This window comes from Camelus ferus, chromosome 20, assembly GCF_009834535.1.
Source record: "Camelus ferus isolate YT-003-E chromosome 20, BCGSAC_Cfer_1.0, whole genome shotgun sequence".
Classification (NCBI taxonomy): Eukaryota; Metazoa; Chordata; class Mammalia; order Artiodactyla; family Camelidae; genus Camelus; species Camelus ferus.
Window position 1 is genome coordinate 24,526,323 of NC_045715.1, and position 20,186 is coordinate 24,546,508.

Below are 20,186 nucleotides of genomic sequence, written 5' to 3' on the forward strand. Positions count from 1 at the left end.
GGCTGGATCCAGCTTCCGTGCAGAGCACAGCTGTGAAGGAGCTGCCAGCTTTTCCTGGTGTCAAGGGTCTCTAAGTCACCAGGCAGGACCCAGGAACTGCAGAGCAGCACGAGGCAAGTGAGGAAACCAGCAGGAGGGACTCAAGGTAGACTTCAGAGTGAACTTCCAGGCAAGTGGTGAGTTCTTGGGGCATGCAGCCAAGGGGGCTCTAATCACACCTTAGCTTGAGGCTGATTAAGAAAAGGAGTGTGAGACTGGGCTGATGGGGCTCAGGGTGTAGAGTGAGAAGGGGAGGGCAGGGGGATAAAATGGAGCCTGGGCAACGGTGTCAGAGAAGAGAGATTTTTGGAACTGAGGGTGGCGGGATCAGAACGATAAGCATCGTTTATCAAGCCACGCACTACTATGTTTCGAGCGCTTGACTTGTATTACTTCATTTAATCCTCACATCAGCCCTATGAGATGGGGCCTGTTATTTATCCCCATTTGACAGATAAGGAAAGCGAGGCATAGAAGACTGGATTTTCCATAGTCACATAGCTAGAAAGTGGTTGAGTGGGGTTTGAGATGCAGGCTCCAGTGTCCATAAGCTTAACTGTGAAATTATAGAGCTTCTTATAGGAAGGAATGGACGCTTAGGTGGAGCAGGGCCCAGGTCCTTTGACTTTCCCTTTCCCCATTCCTTCTCCTTTCCCTCCCCACCTCTCCAGTCACATTCCATGTCTTTGGCAGGCAGGCCTGGGCCAGGTGGAAGAAACAAAAAAGCAATAAAAAATGACTAGAGAGTGGCTCAGTTATAGCATTCATCCAGGGCAGGTAAGGTATTAGGGGTGGTCCCTCAGTTCCTCCTCCCTCGCAGTTCCTGGAACCAGAGTCTGAGATGTGGGGTATTGGCGGCAGAATTTGGAGAGACCACCCCCCTCGTCTCTTTTCAGCTGCTCTCAGGCAAGTGGCTCCCATGGGGCCTCAGAGATCAACAAGTCCCCCAGGCAGGGCTCTGCAGGAGGGGCTCAGGAGACCCCCTCCCCAGCCCTGGCTCTGAGCCAGCTACAGAAGGGTTTTTCCAGCCCCCATCCCCTGTGTGGGAGAAGAGGGGATGGAAACTAGAATCGGGACCCTACTGGGCTGTCTTGTTTGCTGCTTGTTTGCTCAGCACCTGGCTCAGGGTAAACACTCAGGAAATATTCATTTATTGAGTTAGTGGACACACCTCTTCTCACTAAAGCTGGGGGCTCCTGGCCTGGTTTATGGGATGGGAGATGGCAACATCAGCCCCCAAGCCAACTCTGGGATGTCTTGACTCCATCTCTCAGCCCGAGTTCTCTCATCTGGGGGCTCCGCATATCCTCAGCATGTGGGATGGAGTGGGGATGAGGAGGAAGACCTGACAGCTGGGGTGCAGGGCTTCCCCCCACCCTGCCAGGTAACCTGCCCAGCATGATCACAGAAGGCAGTGGTCCCCAAGCTGGTCTTTCAAGGCTGCCAAATCAAATCAAAAAGCCTAAGCCAACCAAATCAGGTCTTTGAGGGTATGACCCATGTATTAGTATTTTTGAAACTCCTCAGCTGATCCCAATGTGCAGACATGCTTGGGAACGGCTGGTTGGGGCTTTATACCTTCTCAAAGCCCTTGCATATTCATTTTCCTACTTAAACTTCAAATTAAAACTTGCTCATTTCACAGGCAGAGCAAAGTTTTGTTTAATATATATATAATATTTATCAGATTCAATTTGTATTCCCTGCAGAAATTTTACAAATACAGAAATTCAAAGGAAGAAAATGAAAACTACCTGAATCTCATCCTTTAGTGACAGTTACTGTTGACACCTGTTTTATTTCCTTTATTTCCTCACTTCCATACAGTTGAGGAAGCTGAGGTAGAGAGACATGAGGAAACTTTCCCAAGGTCATGGGGCTTCCAGGAGCAGAGTTGAGAGTTGAACTCAGGGCACTGACAGAGCCTGTCCCATCAGGTTGCTGTGAGGTCTAAAGGGGCTGGTGCACTCCAAGGGCATCCACGGTGCACAGGGGTCAGTAAAAGGATGGGGCTCAACAGGGAAAGAGGGAGGTGGCCCTCAGGTTGGTTTTTATGCTGACCTTGTGTGTCCAGAGCAGAAGAATGGAGGCCAATGCCACGTCCACCGCCGGGCTCACAGCCATACCCGAGGGACTGCTCCGACTAGTCTTTGCTGGGGTCTGTGGCCTCATCCTGCTGGTGGGGCTGCTGGCCAGTGGACTGATGCTGCTGGTGGTGGGTCGGGGCCCGTGCGCCCCCCTGCCCACTCCTCGCCCTGACCAACAGCCTCATGGTGAACATCACACTGTCTGACTTGCTCTTCCTGGTCTACGTGGTGCCCGTGCTCCTGCTGAGCTTCTTGCGGCGTGACTGGTGGCTGGGTCCCACCATCTGCACCACCAGCCAGGCTGCCAACAACACCACCATGTTCTGTACCTTCTACAGCATGGTAGCCACGGCTCTTCTGCTCCATGTGGCAGTGGCCCAGCCTGACGTGGCCCTTCCATCCAGCCCAGGCACCCGCCTGCTGCTCTGTGGGACCATGTGGGTCTTGGGCCTCACTGCGTCGCTGCCCAACTGGTTGTTTCAGCAAGTGGTAGTGGAGGAGGAGGCCCAGGCCTGCCTCTTGCTCCTGAACCCTGCTCAGACCTCCTGCTGCTTCACCCTACTGGGAGCCCTGGCCTTCCTGCCTTGTGTGCTGGGGCTGGGCTGCTCTTTCAGCCACGTGGGTTGGCTCCTATGGACACAACCCCGTGGCCCCATGGGAGAGAGCATCCGGGAGCACCAGGAAAACACAGGGCTCATCCTTGTAGTGTTGGTGGTCTTTGTGCTGATGTGGGGGCCCTGCTCAGTGCTGGGCTATGTGGCAGCTGTGGGTGACCTGCCTGCCACACCAATGGCTTTTGTGGCATCCAGCTTCTGCACCATCCTGGCCTACTCCAACTGTGCTGTCAGCCCCATCCTTTGCTTCTCCCTCTCCCGCCCCTTCCATGCAGGACTCAGGGACCTCTTCTGCAAGCAGGTGGCAGCCAGGCACCCCAGAGGTGTGGAAGGGGCTGATATGGTGATGGAGAGTGTCCAGCCTGGACATGGCAGGGCCCAAGGAGGCCTATGGGATCTAGCAGGTGTCTGAAAAGATAGGCTGATAAGAGGGCTGAGATTCAAGAAAGAAAGGAAGATCCCTAATGATATTAGATCCCATCCCCTCCATTTCACCAGCGGGGAGACAGATCCAGAGAGCAGGTGGCTCAGCAAAAGCGATACAGTAACTAAGTCAATGGGATTCAGATAGGTATTTATAGGCTCCACTACTTCCTAGCTGTATGACTTGAACAAGTCCCTTAACTTTTCTACACCTCAGTTTTCTCATCTGGAAAATAGGACCATGATAGTACCTTCTTCACAGGGTTGTTATGAAGATAAACCTTCTCAACACATATAAAGTGCTTAGAAGAATGTCTGGTGCTTGTAAGTGCATATGAGTATTGGTCATTATTATTATTACTATCTTATTTTTATTAATTCAGGGGTGCTTGAAGTGAGTGGACAAGAGGGTGGTCAAGGGACTTCCAAAGGCAGAGAGTAGTAGAGGAATGATCTGGGGGCCTGCCAGCCTGGGGTCCCTAATCCTGAAAGCTTGGCAACTGAATTGGGGGGAGGGGAAGAACCAGCTACAGCCTGGGGGGGGGGGGCTCATAGCCCCGGAGGGCATTTCAGTCACCTTTCCCTTCTCTGCCTGCCCTCCCCCAGCTCTGTCACACACAACTCTCAGTCCAATAAAGGAACACCATGAACTAAAGTCATGGAGCCGTGAGTCTGGGTCTATGTATTTCTCAACGGCCTCCTTTCTCCCCTGTGGTTTCTCTTCCTGATGTATCTGGGGCAGAGTCCCCTTTTGAGGCCCTTTCCTTCTCTCCAGAACCAACTGGAGGTCTTCACCTCTCCTACTCCATCCCTTCTGACAAGCTCCCAAACTCCATGCCCTCCTTCTGGCCTCCTGGGAACAGACTTCAGATTTCTGTGTTGGCTTGGGAACCAGGGAGATTGTTTTAATTGAAATTCCCAAGATCATACATTCTGCTTGGTAATGGTGTTACAGTTAAACACACACTGACCCTATGGTTAAAAAGCTTAGGAAACACTGGGTTGAACCAAGTCAAACTAATCTCTTTGCTATAGGACTAATCAGAGCCTCAAACATCCTGAAGGCCATTGGAACTCTCTGAGAGGGTCTCAGAGCAGGCAGTTTCTCAAAACCCATGCCAGTGTCCCGTGGAACACACCTTGGGAAAGAACCCAGGAGAGAAGCTACAGTGCTGAGCACAGTAAAGATGCTCTTGGTACCCTGGGGTAGTGACTCTGAGCCTCAGTTCCCCTGCCAGGCACGCATCTCCTCCCAACACTTTCCCATTGGCACCCAACGTGAGGTAAAAATGGGCTGATGGTTATGGGAACTTCCCTCTTCTCAAGCTGTGACCCCACCCGGTTTGCACTCAAAGAGGATCATAATGCAAGGCAGAGGGGCATCTAATTAAAAGGACAGCAGTGAATCAGTTCTAATTTACTATAAAATCACAAGAAGTAAGCAAGTCCCAAACTTTAGTATAATTAGTACCAACTTCTTGTGATGTGCAGGTTGGCAATGGCTGCCCAGAGGGCTAATCTGAGAGCGAACTTGCCCAGAGAATGGAGAAGTCCCCTTTCCCTGTGTTCCTGGTCCCTGATGGCCACAGGGATTTATATGTAAAGAGAGACAAGGAGGAAAGTGGTGTTTATTGTGCACTTAGTGCAGCAGGTCCTGTGCATGTCACACACTTCCTGCATACATATCTACATGTCACTCTGGCCACACAACAATCCTGCAAGGGAGGACTGACAGTCCCATTGCACAGTAACTCATCCTGGGCACATGTCCTGTGAGTCCAGCAGGCTGCCTCAGGAGCCCCCCTTTGGTGCCCACAGACCCTGACCCCTCCCCTACTTAATGCAGCTTCAACCATACTAGCCTCCATGCTATCCTTCAAACACACCTCAGGGCCTTTGCACTTGGTGTTCCCTCTCCTTGGAGCCCTCATACCTCAGGTTTCAGCATGTCTCCCTCTCTCATCTCAACCATCATCTCCTCAAAGAGGTCCTTCCTGACCACCTCATCTAAAATATCACCCTGTCACTCTCTATCCTCTTATTCTCTTATTTTTCTTCATGACTCTTATCATCTGAAATTATGTTATTTACCTATTTGTTTATGTGCTTATTGTGTTTCCCCTGTCCCTTATATGTCTCTGTTGTAGCTCTATGTAGAGACACGGCCTGTATTTTGTTCGCTGCTGCATCCCCAGTGCCTAGCACAGGTCTGGCACATAGTGGTTGCTCAGTAACTCCTTGTTGAACAAAAGAATGGAAGAAAAAGAGAGAGGAGAACCTGGACTCTGTCATGAAACAACATCTGCTATTTTTCACAGGAGAAAGGAAAACAACTTTAGTAAAAGAACAAAATTTACTTCAGTTTAAGGCAAATGCCACACAGAGACTGTCTCAGAGACGGGCACAGGACCAGACAGTGTAGAAACACCACCATCATGCATGACGGGAAGGGAAGCAGTGTCTGGCAGCAGACAGGGTGGGGCCTGGTCTCCACCCAGGCACGGGAGGTTCAGTGGGCTGAGGAGCCCCATGCGGCAGGAGAGACTGGCATGCATGACCTGCTCCGCATGTGGGAAAAGGCCGGGCAGCTGGGTGGACCCAGGGGTGAGATCATCTTTCTTGCCTTTCCCACAGCAGAGGCAGGGGCTTGGGTGCAGACGCCAGAGCCCAAGGCTGAAGGACCAGGGTGGGTTTAGTGTGATGTGATGGAACAGCGTGACCCTAGAGCCAAGACGGCCTTAAGGGGTTGCACTGGCAAGGAGGGGGGTGGGGGAAGCCGGGTGTGGGAAAATGGACTGTCAGGGCATCAGAGTTGAAGATTAACCCAGGCTCGTCTGATCAATCCTCTTGCCTTACAGATGTGGAAACTGAGACCGTAAAGGTAGACGGGCCTCGCTTGGGTTCCCACAGCAGGCAGGGGCTAGAGGCAGGACTCGCATCCTCTGTCCCCATGGGGTAGAGAGGCAGTGTGGGAGTGCTGGGGCTGGGCTGCTTTTTGCCCAGGCCTCTAGGTGGGCGGCAGAGGAGTGGGCACCAGGGACCCTGGGATGCCTCTGGGAGAAAAGGGGATGCCTGAAGCCAGGAGCCGACTGCCTGTGAGCCCAGATCAGGGAGAGGCCTGTGGATACTGGGCTTGAGAGGCACCAGAAAGAACCCCGTGCCTGAAAAACCTCCATCCCTTGTCCACTGTGTGACCTACATCCACCATTACAGCCTCCCCTTCATGGGTCTGCAGGACTCCCACTGCATGCAAGGGTTCCAGTGAGGGTTCACATGTTCGGGTACCTGTAAACTCAGCAGCCTCATGGGGTTCATTGGAAATAGGAACAGGATAGATACTGGGGTGGGGGTCAGGGGCCAGGTTTAAGAGTAGACACCACAGGAGGAAGGCAGGGAGAAGAGGCCTGGAGGTGGGAGGCCCAGCCCAGGCTTCTGGGTGATATACCAGATGGGATTACCCAGGTGGGCTGAGGGGGACCCCCATCGTCCTGATTAATATCTTCCTGGCTGGTCCAGAACCAGGTGTCAGGGAAAGAAGAGAAGAGAAGGGGCCCAGATCCCCACCTCTACCACCTGTACCTCCAGACTGGGTGTTTGGGCCATACAGGGAGAAGTCTTCAGAAGCCCCGCCCCTGGCCAGCTTCCCAGGCACAGGTGTTCCAAAGGCTGGGCTGGGTGGACTGTAGGGGGTCTGGGCACCCTGCCTTCCTTTCTACTGGACTAAACCCCAGCCATCTGAGCAGACCAGGCTTCAGATGTGCGTATGCAGAGGGGAAGCAGGGGGCGTGCGGGCCGGGGACTCGGGGGCCGAGTGCGCTGGGGCCAAGGGTGGGGAGCGAGGGCGGATGCCCTGTGCCTTCATGTAAGACACCAGCTGGTCCGGGATCTCGGCCAGCACGTCCCGGGCAAGGCGCGCCATGCTCAGCACGTGGTTGCCTGTGCGGTCCACGTAGTCCCTGAAGGGCACGAACTGTCCAGCGGAGAAGGCAGGGTCAGGTGAGGTCTCCCTCTGGACACCAGCCCCCCAAATCTCCAGGCCTGGGATCCTGTCCCACTCCTCCCCAGCCTCTGCTCACTTCACTCAAGCCCTCCCCCTCATGGTGAATTCCCTGAGGGGCTACTGTATCATAGTCATTGTTCTTTCATTCATTCAACAAGTAACTTATTGAACACCTAGTCCACGCCAGGACACACCATTGAACAAGATTCCTTAATCTCTGAAATCCTGGCACCAACCACATGCACTTAGCAGGCACTGAGGAAAAACTGAATGAATCCCATGTCTCCTGGAAAATGGGACCTCCAGGTCTCCTCTGACCTCTCCAGCAGAGCCCTCTCTCTGGCTCTTTGGCCCTGCTTCTCTTTCCTCTCTGGGCCAACTCCTACAGTCAGGCCCCTCTGGCATCCTCCCAGGGGTGGTCCTTCCAGGGGCGGTGGGGGGTCCACTTCTCCCAGCCCCCTGTGCCTCAGGCTCACTCCTGCTTCCAGGTCTTTGTATACACAGGTCCCACTTTCCAGGCGGTCCTTGCTCTGGTTTCTAGCCCCCTATCTTTAGTCTCTGCACCTGGAATGACCCTCCCTACCCTAATTTTTTTTTAATCCAGGGGGTATGGGGAATGTCAGTTCTTTTTTATTCCGAATCTCCTAAGCACTAGGAACTCAGTCTGCAAGAGATTCACAGAGGGATGTGCTTACTGAAGTGCGTTCTGGGGCTTGATTGGACAGGGATTCCCAGAGGACAAAGACCTGTCTGCTCCTTACATTCGCCATCCAACATGGAGATGCTAAGACACTGATTCAATCAACCGAGAAACGCCCATTCTTGGAAGGGGCTGCAGCAACAGTAAAGACACTTCCTCCACCTTCATGGGGTTGGCCATCTCACTTAGGAAGGCAGCCCAGCAGAAAACAACAGTAGGTGCGAGTAATTAGGTGTCTGTGTTCTGCAGGAGACCCTGGAGGCCTGAGGGCTCAGGGAGGGCTTGCAGAGCATTCCTGTCAGGACAGCACAATGCTAAGGGTGAGTCTCAGACATGGTAGAGAGGGGTCCAGCCCGAAGACTGACTCCTGTTTCCTTCTAGGCCAGTACCTAGTGCCTCCCTCCAGGGCCCCTTTCCAGGGAGGTCAGCTCTGGCATTTTCTGTGGGGCAGGCAGGGTCTGGGCTTCACCTGGACAATGTCCCGCTCGGCCAGCTTTCCCCGGGAGGAGATCCGCACGTCATCACCATCCAGCTCCACCATGGCTGTGAGGGGAGGGAGGTAGAGGCACAGGGGTGGGTGAACTAATGGTGGGCACCTGGGCCTGGCAGGACAGAGACTGTCGGCCCAGAAGCCCACGTTAGAGATGAAAAAACTGAGGCCAGGAGACGGGAAGAACCCAACCAAGCAAGTCTCTGACTTCCAGCCCAGTGCTCCAGCTCCCCTACACTCTGCAGGCTCCCAGGTTGGAGGAGGGAAGAGGAAGGCGTGGCTCGGGGCCTCCTCCCCACAGCCTTAGGGTGTGGGCATGGGGTGCACACCCTGACACACCCCTCTCTGTGCAAACAAACGCACCCTCAACCCTGCCTGCTCACCCAGACAGTCGCACACACCTGGGCGTGAGCTCTCACTCTTTGGGAGGGATCATTTTCAAGGGCCTGAAGCCTCTGGGGAAACACGTAGGGGGATGGGGACTCACCGTCGAACTCCGCCTGGCCCACGCCGATGATGATGATGGACATGGGGAGTTTGGCAGCCTGGGAGACAGCATGAGCGGTGTGGGGTGGACCCAGCCAAGAAGGAGGTTATGGGACAGGAAGACGTGGGTCAAAAGAAGAAAGGCAGGAGGACAGGGAAGAAATGGAGGAGAAAAGGATAGAGACACACAGAAACACAGAAAAAGGAGGAAGAGAGAAGGGGAGGAGAGAAGGAGCCAGGAATACAGACCAAAGGAAACGGAGGTGGGGGCACCAGAGAGGAAGAGGGAATCGAAAGGGAGGGAGGCAGAGGGGGAAACGGGTCATAGGTCTGCTTCTGCAAAACACTCCCATTCCTTCTTCTGCCTCTGGGCCCCTATCGTGTGGGACATCTTTTATGTGGGCCTGGAGGGCGGACCAGCTGTGGCTGGGGCCCCTGTACAGGGAGACCACCCAGTAAGGGGAGCCATGTTCCAGGCCTCCCCCACTCTGGACTTTCTCTACGAGGCCAGGCCGGGTTGGGTGGGATCTGGCTGGGGCAGCAGTCCTAGAGATGGTTAATGAGGGAGCGATGGGCGTCTGGAGGGAGTGGACCACCCAGTGTGATGAAGAGGTGGGTCCAGAGCTCACCAGCCAAATTCTTCATCAGCGGGCAACCCCTCCACATACCAAACCCTACTGCTGGCCCTCTAGACTCTACAGCAAGAAGCCAAGAGTGGTCCCAAAGAGGGCAGGGAGAACAGAAGCCATGCCCTAAGGGTTTCCCTAAAGGAAGGAGGGAAGCACACCTTTGGGCTCCCCATCTCTCCACCCCAACCCCTGCTCACGTTGACGATAGCCTCCTTGGTCTGCGCCATGTCCGAGATGACCCCATCCGTGATGATGAGCAGCACCGAGTACTGGGAGCCGTCCTGCACTGTGGCCGCATTCCTGGGGCGGGGCAGGGGCAGGGGCAGAGATCTGTCTGGCAGGGCTGTGGGCACCCTGCCAGACAGATCCCCACCCCCCATACAAGGACACTTAACACTTTGGTGGGGACAGCTCTTTGGCAGGGACAGCTCTTTGGCAGGAGGGGGTTTCTTTAGTGTCAGATCTCCCTGAAAAGTGGGGAAAGACGCTCCCTCCTGCCTTCCTGAGAGGACAGGGGTGGGAGGAAGCACCTTCTGAACTCTTGGGATGAGTGTCCAGTGACCTCCGCACTCACCTGGCCACATGGGTGACCACGGGGGCGAAGTTGGTGGGGCCGTAGAGCTGCACAGTGCGCAGGCTGTGGTGGTAGGCCTCCAGGATGCCATCAATGCCGCAGCACGAGGGGTTCTCCTGGTTGCCGTTCTGGGGGCACAGAGGGTGGGAGGCTAAGCCCAGGAAGGAAGGATTGCAGCTGGGTGGTCTGTGGGGGCAGAGTCAGGACGGGGGAGCCCAGCAGGCCTGGGGTCTCCTAGACTCTTCTCTGGTAGGGGCAGGGGGTGGGGGGTCAGGGAAGGGATCCTCCAGGGCCCATCCTGAAGGGCAGCGCATGCTCAGGGTAAGCAGAGTCCAGACCTGCTCCTTGCCCTACTCCCGGTCCCTGCTCAGACAGCTCCTTCGTCCCCCAACCCAGAGCCCTGACTGCTTCCCTTAGGGAACCTCTGGCAAACCCATCCCAAAATGACTGCATGGTCTGAGCTGCTCTGGAAGGGCCAGGGGCTGATCCATCCTCCTGTGTCCTGTGCCCAGCACAGTGGCTGGCACTCCACAGGCACTGAGGGACGCTGGCTGTGAGTGAGCCAGCAATGTACTCAATGTCCCCAGCTCATGGGAGGGAGGGAGAGGAGGTGGACTTAGAAGCCATCTCCACAAAGCCCTCATCTCAGCACCAACTCAGGGACTTCCTGGAATCACCTGCTATTGTCCATACCCAACCCACACCCCTTTCTCCTCATTTCTGGGGCCTCGGGGGATAGTTCAGTCTCACCTCCACCCCACCTCCACCTGGGTCTTGTTAGGAAAAGGAAGCCAGAGCTCACTGTGGGTGACTTCAGACACGGAGGGGAAGTGCTTGTGACCAAGGTGGGGAGTAGGTTCCTGGAACCTCTGATATAAGCCCTCCTCCCCACAGCAGGCAGCCTACCCTTACAAAGGCTGCACCTTAAGTCCCCAGGCAGGGACGATGGGGAACGTCCCCCACCCCAGGCTTGTCACCACACCCCAGCCTGGTCAGCCCTCAGCCCTCTCTCCAAGGACCTCTTACCAGCGGGAACTCGTGGGACACCCTGCCATCAGGGGGCAGTTTGGCCCCAAAGCCGAGGGCAGGGAACATCTTGTCACTGTCATAGTGCTGAATGATCTCCCCGACGGCAGTCAGCGCCAGTGCATAGGCGTTCAGCTGGTAGGGGCTCATGTAGTGCAGGGACGTGGACTGCGAGGGGTTCCCTGTGACACAGGATGAGGGGACGGTGGCCAGCCTGGACACTCCAAGCCAAAGGGCTCAGAATATAGTTTATTTATTTACCCTCGACTCCTTTCTTTCTCTCTTACTGCACATTCAATCCTTTAGCAAACTGTGCCTGCTAGACCTTCGAAAGGTATCCAGAATCCCACCTGCTTATCCCCTCCTTCAAGATACCGCCACCGTCTGGCCTGTAGGATTATAGCAACCTCCTAACTGATCTCCCTGCTTCCACCCTTGTGCCTGCTGTCCCTCCATACTCGGCACACTAGCCTCAGAGACCCTGCAAACCTCAGGCAGCGAATCACACCTCTTCTCTTGCTCAAAATGCCCCAATGCTCCCATTGCACCCAGAACAAAATCCAAAGTCCTTATAAGGGCCCACAAGGCCCCACCTGATCTGGCCTCCAGTTACCTTTCTCCTCATCTCCTACCATCCTCTCTGTCACTCACTCAGTCCCAGTCTCTTGCCACTCCCACCTCAGGGCCTTGGCAATAGCAATTCCCTCTGCTCTGGGATACTTTTCCACAGATGTGCACATGGCTTGCTCTCTCACCTCTTCAGGTCTGTACTCCAGGGTACCATTCTCAACATGGCCTTCCCTGAGCGGCCTATTGAAAGTTACAGCCTCCCCCGGTACTCCCTACCCCACTTCCTGGCTTGATTTTTCACTACTATTGTCCATGTTTTAGTTACCTGTTTATTAATGAGAAGCAGTACAGCACAGACTGCCAACGTATTAATCCTCTCTTTACCTCCCCCTAGCTGTGTGATCTTGGATAGATGTTGGTTAAGAAACCACTCATCTGTTGAACTGAGGTAATAATAGTCCCTAACTCATAGGATTGTTGTGAGGATTAAACAGATGCTATTATCATAGCTCTCCTTATTGTTATCATTACTAAGGCCCCTCCCAGCTCTGACATCCCACCACTCTGTGACAGTAGGGCCTGCAGCCCTGAGAGGACACACCTGCAGAGGGTAAGACCTGGGCATTTTCTGACTGGCATAAAAATGAGCATTAAGCATGAATAACTAGGGTCCAGAACCCAAGGAAGGCTGTGATGTGTCCAATAGTGTAAAGTTTGGCATTGATTGCTCCTGGCCACTTGGTCACAGCCCAACACTGGAGAAGGTCAGAAGACGGGAGGAAGTGGGGACAGCCTGAGCAAGGGGGACGACTGGAGCTGCTGAGCTGCATTCCTGCCCTCACTGAGGACCACAGAGCTCTGTCCTGACTCTGGTTCTCCCTTCCAGTCTTTGGGTTGGACTGCACAGGGGATGTGCAATTTGATGCTGTGAGGAAACACCTCTACTCCAGGGCTCTCCATAGGGCCAGAACAGCTGTCCCATTCCCCCAGGGAGACTGGGTATCCTTGAGGACAAGGCTGGCTCAGGGTATATGGGCCCAAAGCCCAGATATGTTAGTGACCATGATCCAATCTGGGGATACTTTCGCCACCTTGATTGTATCTTTGGTTCTCCAGGCTTAAGTTCCCTCTCTTCGGTGAGCATGAGTCCAGAGAGTATGGGAGACCTGCCTCCTAGCTAGAGTCAACCACCACAGCCCTGAAAAGCCCTCCCCTTTCCAGGCCCCCGGCCCTCATTCAGCTCCTCTGCCCATCCCCTCACTCACCATTGGAGGCCGTGAAATCAATGGCCACTGTGAAGTTGATTTGGGTCCTAGAAGAGGGAGAACAGCAGGCGAGTTACCTGGACAGAGGGAGGGCTGTGGGGAGGGTGAACCACACTGGACAGGGAGTGAGAAACCTGGCTCCCACCCCAGCCCCACTGCTTGCCAGGTGTGTAGCCTTGGTGAAGTTACTCATCTCCTTCTAGTTCTGGAAAACTGGAGTAGTAACACCAGCCACACCCTCCCCCAAAGGAGTGCTGTTAGCATCGAAAGAGTTAGGCAGTGTGAAAGCCCTCTGAAGATGATTATTTCTGTTGAGCACATGGCTGTGGCTACTTTTTCCCTTTCCAAACCCTGCCCTTTGGCCCACCTGAGGCCAGGGAAGTAGGGTCTCACTGTACTCCTGGCTCAAATTTGGAGTCAGATTCAGCGTTAAATCTTATTTGGCAAAAAAAGAAAGACAAATAGGCATTGTGCATCTCCTGAGGGAAGAACAAAACACCCCCCATTTAGTTGTCTTGCCAAAAAAATTGAACCTGAATCCAACGGAGCTTCCAGAACTATCTACCAGCTTACAGGCAACACAGAGGACAGAGGAATATGTTAAATGACACCATGGGGGATGCAGCCACTAGAAGCCAGTCTGGGGGAAATTCTGTAGGGACGCCCGTGGATCAGCACCATCAGGATCACTTGGGGGTTTGTGAGGAGTCTCAGGCCCCCTGGAGACCTACTGCATCAGAATACCTTGGTGGGGTGCAGGAATCTTAGCAAAACTTTCAGGTGCTCGGGGGAACCACTAGATGACAAGATAATTATGAGACAAATCAATCAATTGCAATATATGGGTCTTGCCTTGATTTCTGATTCAAATAAGCCAGTTAAGAAACATTATAAGACAATGGGGGAAATTTGAACTGACTATAGTTGGTATTAAGGAACTATTCAATTTTTAGGTGTGATTATCGTACTTTGGTTACATTTTACAAAGAGAGAGTCCTTATATTTAAGAGATACATCCTGAAGTAATTGAGGGATGAGATATGATATCTGGGATTTGCCTCAAAATAATCAGAGGAAAGAGAGAGTGTGTGGAACAAGATCGGCCATGAGTTGGTATTTGTTGAATCTGACTGGAGGGTACTTGGGGCTCATTATATTTTTCTCTTCACTTACATGTGCATTTGGAATTTTTCCACAATAAAAAGTTAGGCTTTGAAGGTTCAGATTCAGGGTTAAAACTTTCTGAGGGTTTGGTTGTTCTAGATTCTGTGAAAGATGCTGATAGAACAAAGCTGACAAGGCACGAACCCCTGATAAAGTCTAGCTGTGGTTCTCACATGCAGTGAGAGTCAACAGGGGAGCTTCTTTAAAAAGATCCCACGGCCCCACTCCTGGGGATGCCAATTTAGTCGGTCTGTGATGGGGCCCCAGAATCTGTTTCTTCAATAAACATCCCTTGCCCTCATGCAGGGGTTCTAAGGAGGGGTTCTGGGATCACACTTGGGGAAACTGTTCTGGTGGCTCTGAGTTTTGGCTAGGGATGATGTAAGATGAGGCAGGGCTCACCTGACCTGCATTTAGCAGATGGTCCCTCTCAGAAACCACAGCCCTCTCTCCACTTGATCACAGCTGAGCTGCTGCTCATGGACCCTTCAATCCCCAGGAAGAGTGAGGGACATGGTTAGCAGGAGACCTAAGCCAGCATCTGCTGCCAGGTAGTCCTCCCCACCCTCTTTCCCCCTCATCTGCTGCCTGTGGGCAGAGCATCCAGTAGACTGAAATCTCTGAGGGAGGAACCATAGGATGGCAAGAGCCTGGGTCCTTGCATAACTGTGTGGAGGACCTCCCCATCCATGCCTGCCACCCCACAAATGAAAAATAAGACTTTATTTGTATGAAGTCTTGAGGTCGGAGGAATTATTTGTTACAGCAGTTGACCTATCCTATTCATCTGCTGTTTGTTGTCAACTCTATGTGCAGAATACAGAGATTGTGTCTTTGTTAGAGGAAGGAAGACATCTGGAGGGTAAGAGCCCTGCTCCTGGGGCCACCCTTGGGAGGGTGGTTCTGGCTGGCAGGACTACAGCTGAGGGACATCACTGGCCTGGCTCTTCCAAATAAAGGGTGAGGAGGGAGGCAGGCTTGACTCCTTAAGTAGTCTTCCCCTGCTCTGGGATCTGAAATGGCTCAGGGAAGGAAGGGGCTGGAAAACAGGTATTTTTGTGGGAAAGTTACTCCCTTCAGGCTTGCCTTTCCTGCCTAAGGGCCAAACGCAGGCTGCTGAGCAACCAGCTTCATCTCTGATTCTGATGTGGGAGCAGAGGTGCCCATACCCTTCCTCCTGGGCCAGGTGGGCGAGGAAGGGAGGCCAGGGAGGAGATCTCTAGATATATGCCTGCCTGGACATGCACACCAGCCTCTTGCTTCCTGAAGCCAGCTTTCTCACTCAGGTTCTCCAGAATGTGAGGAGAGGGGCGGGGGAGGGCCAGGGCTTGCAGCAGCCTGGCCTCCGTGAGCTCCTTCTGGATGAGACGATGAGACGAAGAGACGTCACAGCACCCAGCCCTTCAACTCCTTAGTCTCCATTACACCCCACCTAGTAGCTTCAAGGTGGGCAGAGCCAGGATTATTCATCACTATGGAAAAAATACAGCATTCGGTGACAGAAGAAACCCTGCCACTGGTTAGGCGTGCGGCCTCGGGCATGTTATGCAAAATAGACATAAACATCTTTACCCAGCCTGCTGGGTTCTTAAACTGGGGGCACTATGCAAATGAGAAGGATAAACAGGATGAAAATTGTTTGAAAATTATCATTGCTGAATAGGATAGGGAATGGAGCAGTTTTGATGGGGGAAGGGAGCAAGGGCAGAGACTGGATAGGCTGGGAGGAAGCGCAGGGAGGCCCCTGCATGACTGCAGGAAGGGTATGAGATTGGCGGGTAGAAAGAGAGCTTGAAACCTGGAAACTGTAGGCTCAAGGCAGCAGGGAGCATGTCATGGGAGAGTGAGTGTGGCTTCCCAGGGCCTGACTTTTCCCTCTGCCCTGGAGAACCAGGTAGCCAAGTGCCCGCTTGGCTGGGATGATCCTTTGGCAGCTGCCCTGCCTGTCTCCTTCCCAGACAGGTGTAATCACTCACCTGCCTGCACCTGTGAGTTCTAGGCTACCCACACCCTGCCCTGGCATCTGTCCTGGCAGGGAGCATGCTGGGCAGCACCTCACCTCAGAATCAGGCTCTTTTTTCTTGAGCTATTGGCTGGAGCCACCAGGCTGCTCTGCCCACCTCATCCTGGATGTTGACCCTTCTGGTTCTTCCTGCTCCTTAAACTTGTTTTTGACCATCCCCTGGCTCATCCCCCAAATCCTCCTGCCCCTTGTATAAGTCTCTGATGATACTGGGCAGGCTAATTACTGACTCCACAGGTATCAGAAGCTCAGAGCAGGAAGGAACCTTAGAACTCACTATTTCCAACCACTTTGTGTGCCGAGGAGGAGAAACTGATGTCCAGGGAGGGAAAGTGACTTGTCCAAAGCAATCCAGCAAATTCACAACAAAGAGAGGCCTAGAGCCTGGGCCCCATGACTCTTAGTCCACGGCTCTTTCCGTCTCCCTAAGTCCTTGGGAGCTCTCTCTGTCACGGAGTCCCTACCACCTGAAGTCCCATCTCTGCACAGGAGCCTCACATGACCCAGGCTGGCCTCTGTGGCTCAGGAGCGCCCTCTGCAGCCCTTTAGATTCCAGGAAAATGCAGGGCTCTAGGCAAGTTTGAGCCCAGACATGGGGGTCTGCTCAGAGCCCAGGATCACAGGCTTCCCGCCAGGGCCTCAAAAAGGCCAGGTGGGACCAGAGCTGCTCATGTCAATGTGTGGGGCCCCTTCCCTCTCCCTGAGGCCAAAGAAACCAGGCAGTATCTCTCCTCACCCTCCTTTGATATAGTCAAGAAATGTGCACTCTGACTCCACAGCAAAGGAAAGCAGCGTGACCTTGAAAACAAAAAGGAGCTTGGTTAGTGGAAGAGCTTTGCTGACAGTTACAGGGCACTCAGCATGTGCCAGGTTTGCATACATCATTGCAAACAGTGAAAACAACAATTCTATGAGGTACTAATATTATCCCCATTTTACAGCCAAGGGAACTGAAGCTCAAAGAAGTGATGCACTGTGTCCAAAGATACAGCCAAGACATGGCCAGCTGAGAGAGGAACCCAGAGCCTGCACTCTTGACTTTGATGCCAAACTGCATCCTAGAAGAGCCCTGTCTCTGTCACTGGAGTACAGGCGCTCAAGCCAAGGAACTGAGTTTCTCCTAAGTGGACACCAGTGTGGAGGGGCGGGGGGGGGGGGCCGGGGATGCCTTCCTGACAAGGCCTAAGATCTGCCGATGCTGACGAGCTCCATGCTTCCATGTTCTGCTATTAATCCTGAAACGTGCCTCTTTGGCCTGCACTTGTTCCACCTCATCCCTCTAGAATCTCTTGATCTCTATCCTCTAAGGCGCAAGACTATCATAAGCAGCCTGTCCTGTCCCTGGAGGTAACTGAGTACCTGGGGCCTCCTCTCTCAAGCAGAGGCCTCTTGACCTATGCCCCTGGCAGTTCTGGCATCAGCTTTGCCCAGACAGGCAGCTACCTGGCAGCTCATTACGATAACGGTTTAGTATTGTGGAAACAAGTGAAAGCCTGGCAGCTGAAGTCAATTGAATGAGGCCGGATTGGGGCAGGGGGAGTTTTACCTATGTCAGGGAACTCCACTCTAGGATTTGGGGCACTCCCCAATTGGTGTAGATTCAGTCATCTTTATCAGCTCACTGGGTAAGCCAGGCAGGGCTTCTGCTTGACAAAACAGATGAGCCACTAGCCTGAATTAATGGGAGCGTCTGTGAGTACTGAGCTGGGTCTTGGAGATCCCTACCCACTGTGGTTATGGTCTTAGGCACCTGGATGGACTATGGCAGTGGCCTCTACACTGACTGATGATCATTAGACTTCCTGGGGAGTTTTTAAAACATCTTACAGCCAGAGGACCCCAAACCAATTACTTCACTGGGGGAGGGCTCTGGCCCTGGATCTTTTTTTCAGTGCCTCACATGAGTCTAACCTACAGCCAGGGTTAAATCATACCCTCCAGGCCCTGGGATGAAGCAATTGCCTAACTTGCCTGGCCATATGGATTTACCCAGAGACTTGCTACTCAAAGTGTGATCCTCGAACCAGCAGCATCAAAACCACCTTGATGCTGGGTAGAAATGCAGATTCTTGGCATTTTAACAAGATCCCCAGGAGATGCTGGACATCTCCAGTAAGATATGAGAAGCACTAAATACAGATTCCTGGGCCCCAGCCTGGGTTTCCTAAAAGGGAACCCCAGAGAACTAGCCTAAGCACCTGCATTTTAGTAAGCCCTGAACCCTGAGTGATTTTTTATGGTAAAAATAGGGAAATGCTGGAGCAAGGGGAAAGTCGGGAGACCTCAGCTGGGTCCTGCTCTGTCCCTAACATACTATGTTCACCTGAGACAAATCACATTCTTCTCTGGGCCTCAGTTTCTTTATCTCTAAAGTAAGAAAGCTGGATGAGAGCAGTGGTTTTCAAACTTTTTTTTTTTAGATTGTACATCTAATATTTCTCAGCTGGGGAAGGTGCTGCCTCCCATAGGGGCATTTAGGAATGTGTGGGAGAGCTTTGGGGGGGTCTCATGATGACTGGGGCTCTACTGCTAGCTATGGGCTGAGGCCAGGGGTGCTAAGCATCCCACCAGGTATGGGGAAGTCCTGTGAGAATTATTCTGCCCCAAATGCTGACAGCATCCTCACTGAAAAACACTGCAGCTCTGGACAAAGGAAATACTACTCGAGCCTGTGTGTGAAACAGTTACAATCAGAGAAGTGGTGGTCAGCCCGCTGTGAATGAACAGAGTACTTTACAGTATACAATCATATCTTCCATATGTCTTTCACAGCTACCCTGTGCATTTAGCAGGGTAGGGATGATGTATTAGCCCCATTTTACCGATGGAGAAAATAAGGTTCCTCGTAGGAACCCCAGAGCTCCCTGACTGTGGCCTCTTCTAGTCTGAAGTTGCAGTGGGCCTGACTCAAATGACTACATTTGGCTGATGCGGCCATGGTCTTCTAGAGTGGAAGGGGCATGAAGGGTACAGACTCAGGTACGTTTGCACTGCAAAGACATAGGCTTGTTCTGTAAATGCACTGGTGGGCTCCACCTCAGGGCCTTTGCATAAACTGATCCCTACAACTAGAATTCTTTTTCCTCAATATCCTCAATACTTGCTTCCTCACCTTTAAATCTCTGCTCAAATGTCACCCCAGTGAAGCTTTCCTTGACTACTTTATATAAAATAATAGTTTTGTCTCTGGCATTCCCTGTTCATTTGCCGTATTATACTTTTCCCCCAAAGCACTCACAATCGTCTGACACACATAGGTATATGTGTGCATATATTTTTGTTTTTTTCTTCCCCAGGAGGGAGGAGAAACAGGAGGGCATGGATTTGGGTCTGTCTTGTTTCCAGCTGTATCCATTGTGCTTTGAACAGTGCCTGGCACATGGTAGTAATCATTTGTTGAAGAAATGCATGAATGTCCTGAAAATCAGCCCCAGAAGCCACTGGGCCAGTGTGATCCCAGGGTGGTCATGGTTAAGCACAGGCAGTGCCCACGGCAGCTGCCAGCTCTGAACTTAACCATTGTGCTCCCTGCCGTCTCCACGACTTTCTAGCTCTGTGACCTTGGTTGAGTCACTTCCCTATCTGTGGCCTTGGTTTCCTCTTGCACAACAAGGGGATGATAGTGTCTGCCTCTTAAGGAAACAACCTGTGAAAAGCACCTAAATGGGGAATTTCCCAGAGTAAGGGCCCAATAAATGCGACTTCTTTCCCTCTTCCTGCAGGAAGTCCCAGTGGGAGTTTCTCTCTGGGTTTTCTCATTCTGTCTCACAGAGCCTGTTGTGTCTCCTGCACCATCTACCCCCTGGGCTGTTGCTCCATCGGCCCCACCCCTCCCCACCCCCCACCCTCCAGGCCTGGTTCCCACACTCTGCAGGAGCACACACAGAGACATGCATGACTCCTGCCACCAGACCTAGCTCAGGGCTCAGGATGTCTACACCCGCTGCAGAGAGGGTGTGGATACTCACCGTGCCAGAATTCACGTATTTCTTTTTCTTCATTTTCTTTTTTGGGTTTACTACCTGCAGAAAAAAAACAGTTGCCAGGTAAGAAGGAGCGTTTCTAAGCATTCAGGACTAACCCTTGGGTGTGGCCC

The 20,186-nt window shown here is 52.8% G+C and overlaps 2 protein-coding genes across 10 annotated transcripts in view; one reads left to right on the top strand and one right to left on the bottom strand.

Annotated features, from left to right (window-relative positions):
* The first annotated feature begins 1,751 nt into the window (after nt 1–1,751).
* On the top strand, nt 1,752–3,213 carry LOC102511803 (neuropeptides B/W receptor type 1). Its single transcript, XM_006195307.3, is given in 2 exon segments — nt 1,752–2,269; nt 2,271–3,213. Coding segments are annotated over 2 exon segments (1,059 nt in total). The 5' UTR covers nt 1,752–2,092; the 3' UTR covers nt 3,153–3,213.
* A 2,284-nt stretch (nt 3,214–5,497) lies between these two features.
* CPNE5 (copine 5) overlaps nt 5,498–20,186 on the bottom strand; it is a 99,481-nt gene continuing 84,792 nt past the window's right edge. For 6 of the 9 annotated variants that reach the window (XM_032462962.1, XM_032462960.1, XM_032462961.1 and 3 more), the window contains 9 exons: nt 20,059–20,112; nt 16,827–16,888; nt 12,904–12,950; nt 11,069–11,250; nt 10,043–10,170; nt 9,666–9,768; nt 8,841–8,898; nt 8,333–8,406; nt 5,498–7,133 (listed from right to left, as the gene is read on the bottom strand). In XM_032462962.1, the coding sequence (XP_032318853.1) occupies nt 6,915–7,133; nt 8,333–8,406; nt 8,841–8,898; nt 9,666–9,768; nt 10,043–10,170; nt 11,069–11,250; nt 12,904–12,950; nt 16,827–16,888; nt 20,059–20,112 (927 nt within the window). In that variant the 3' untranslated portion in view covers nt 5,498–6,914. The other 3 variants (XM_032462964.1, XM_032462966.1, XM_032462965.1) reach the window with 3 other exon arrangements.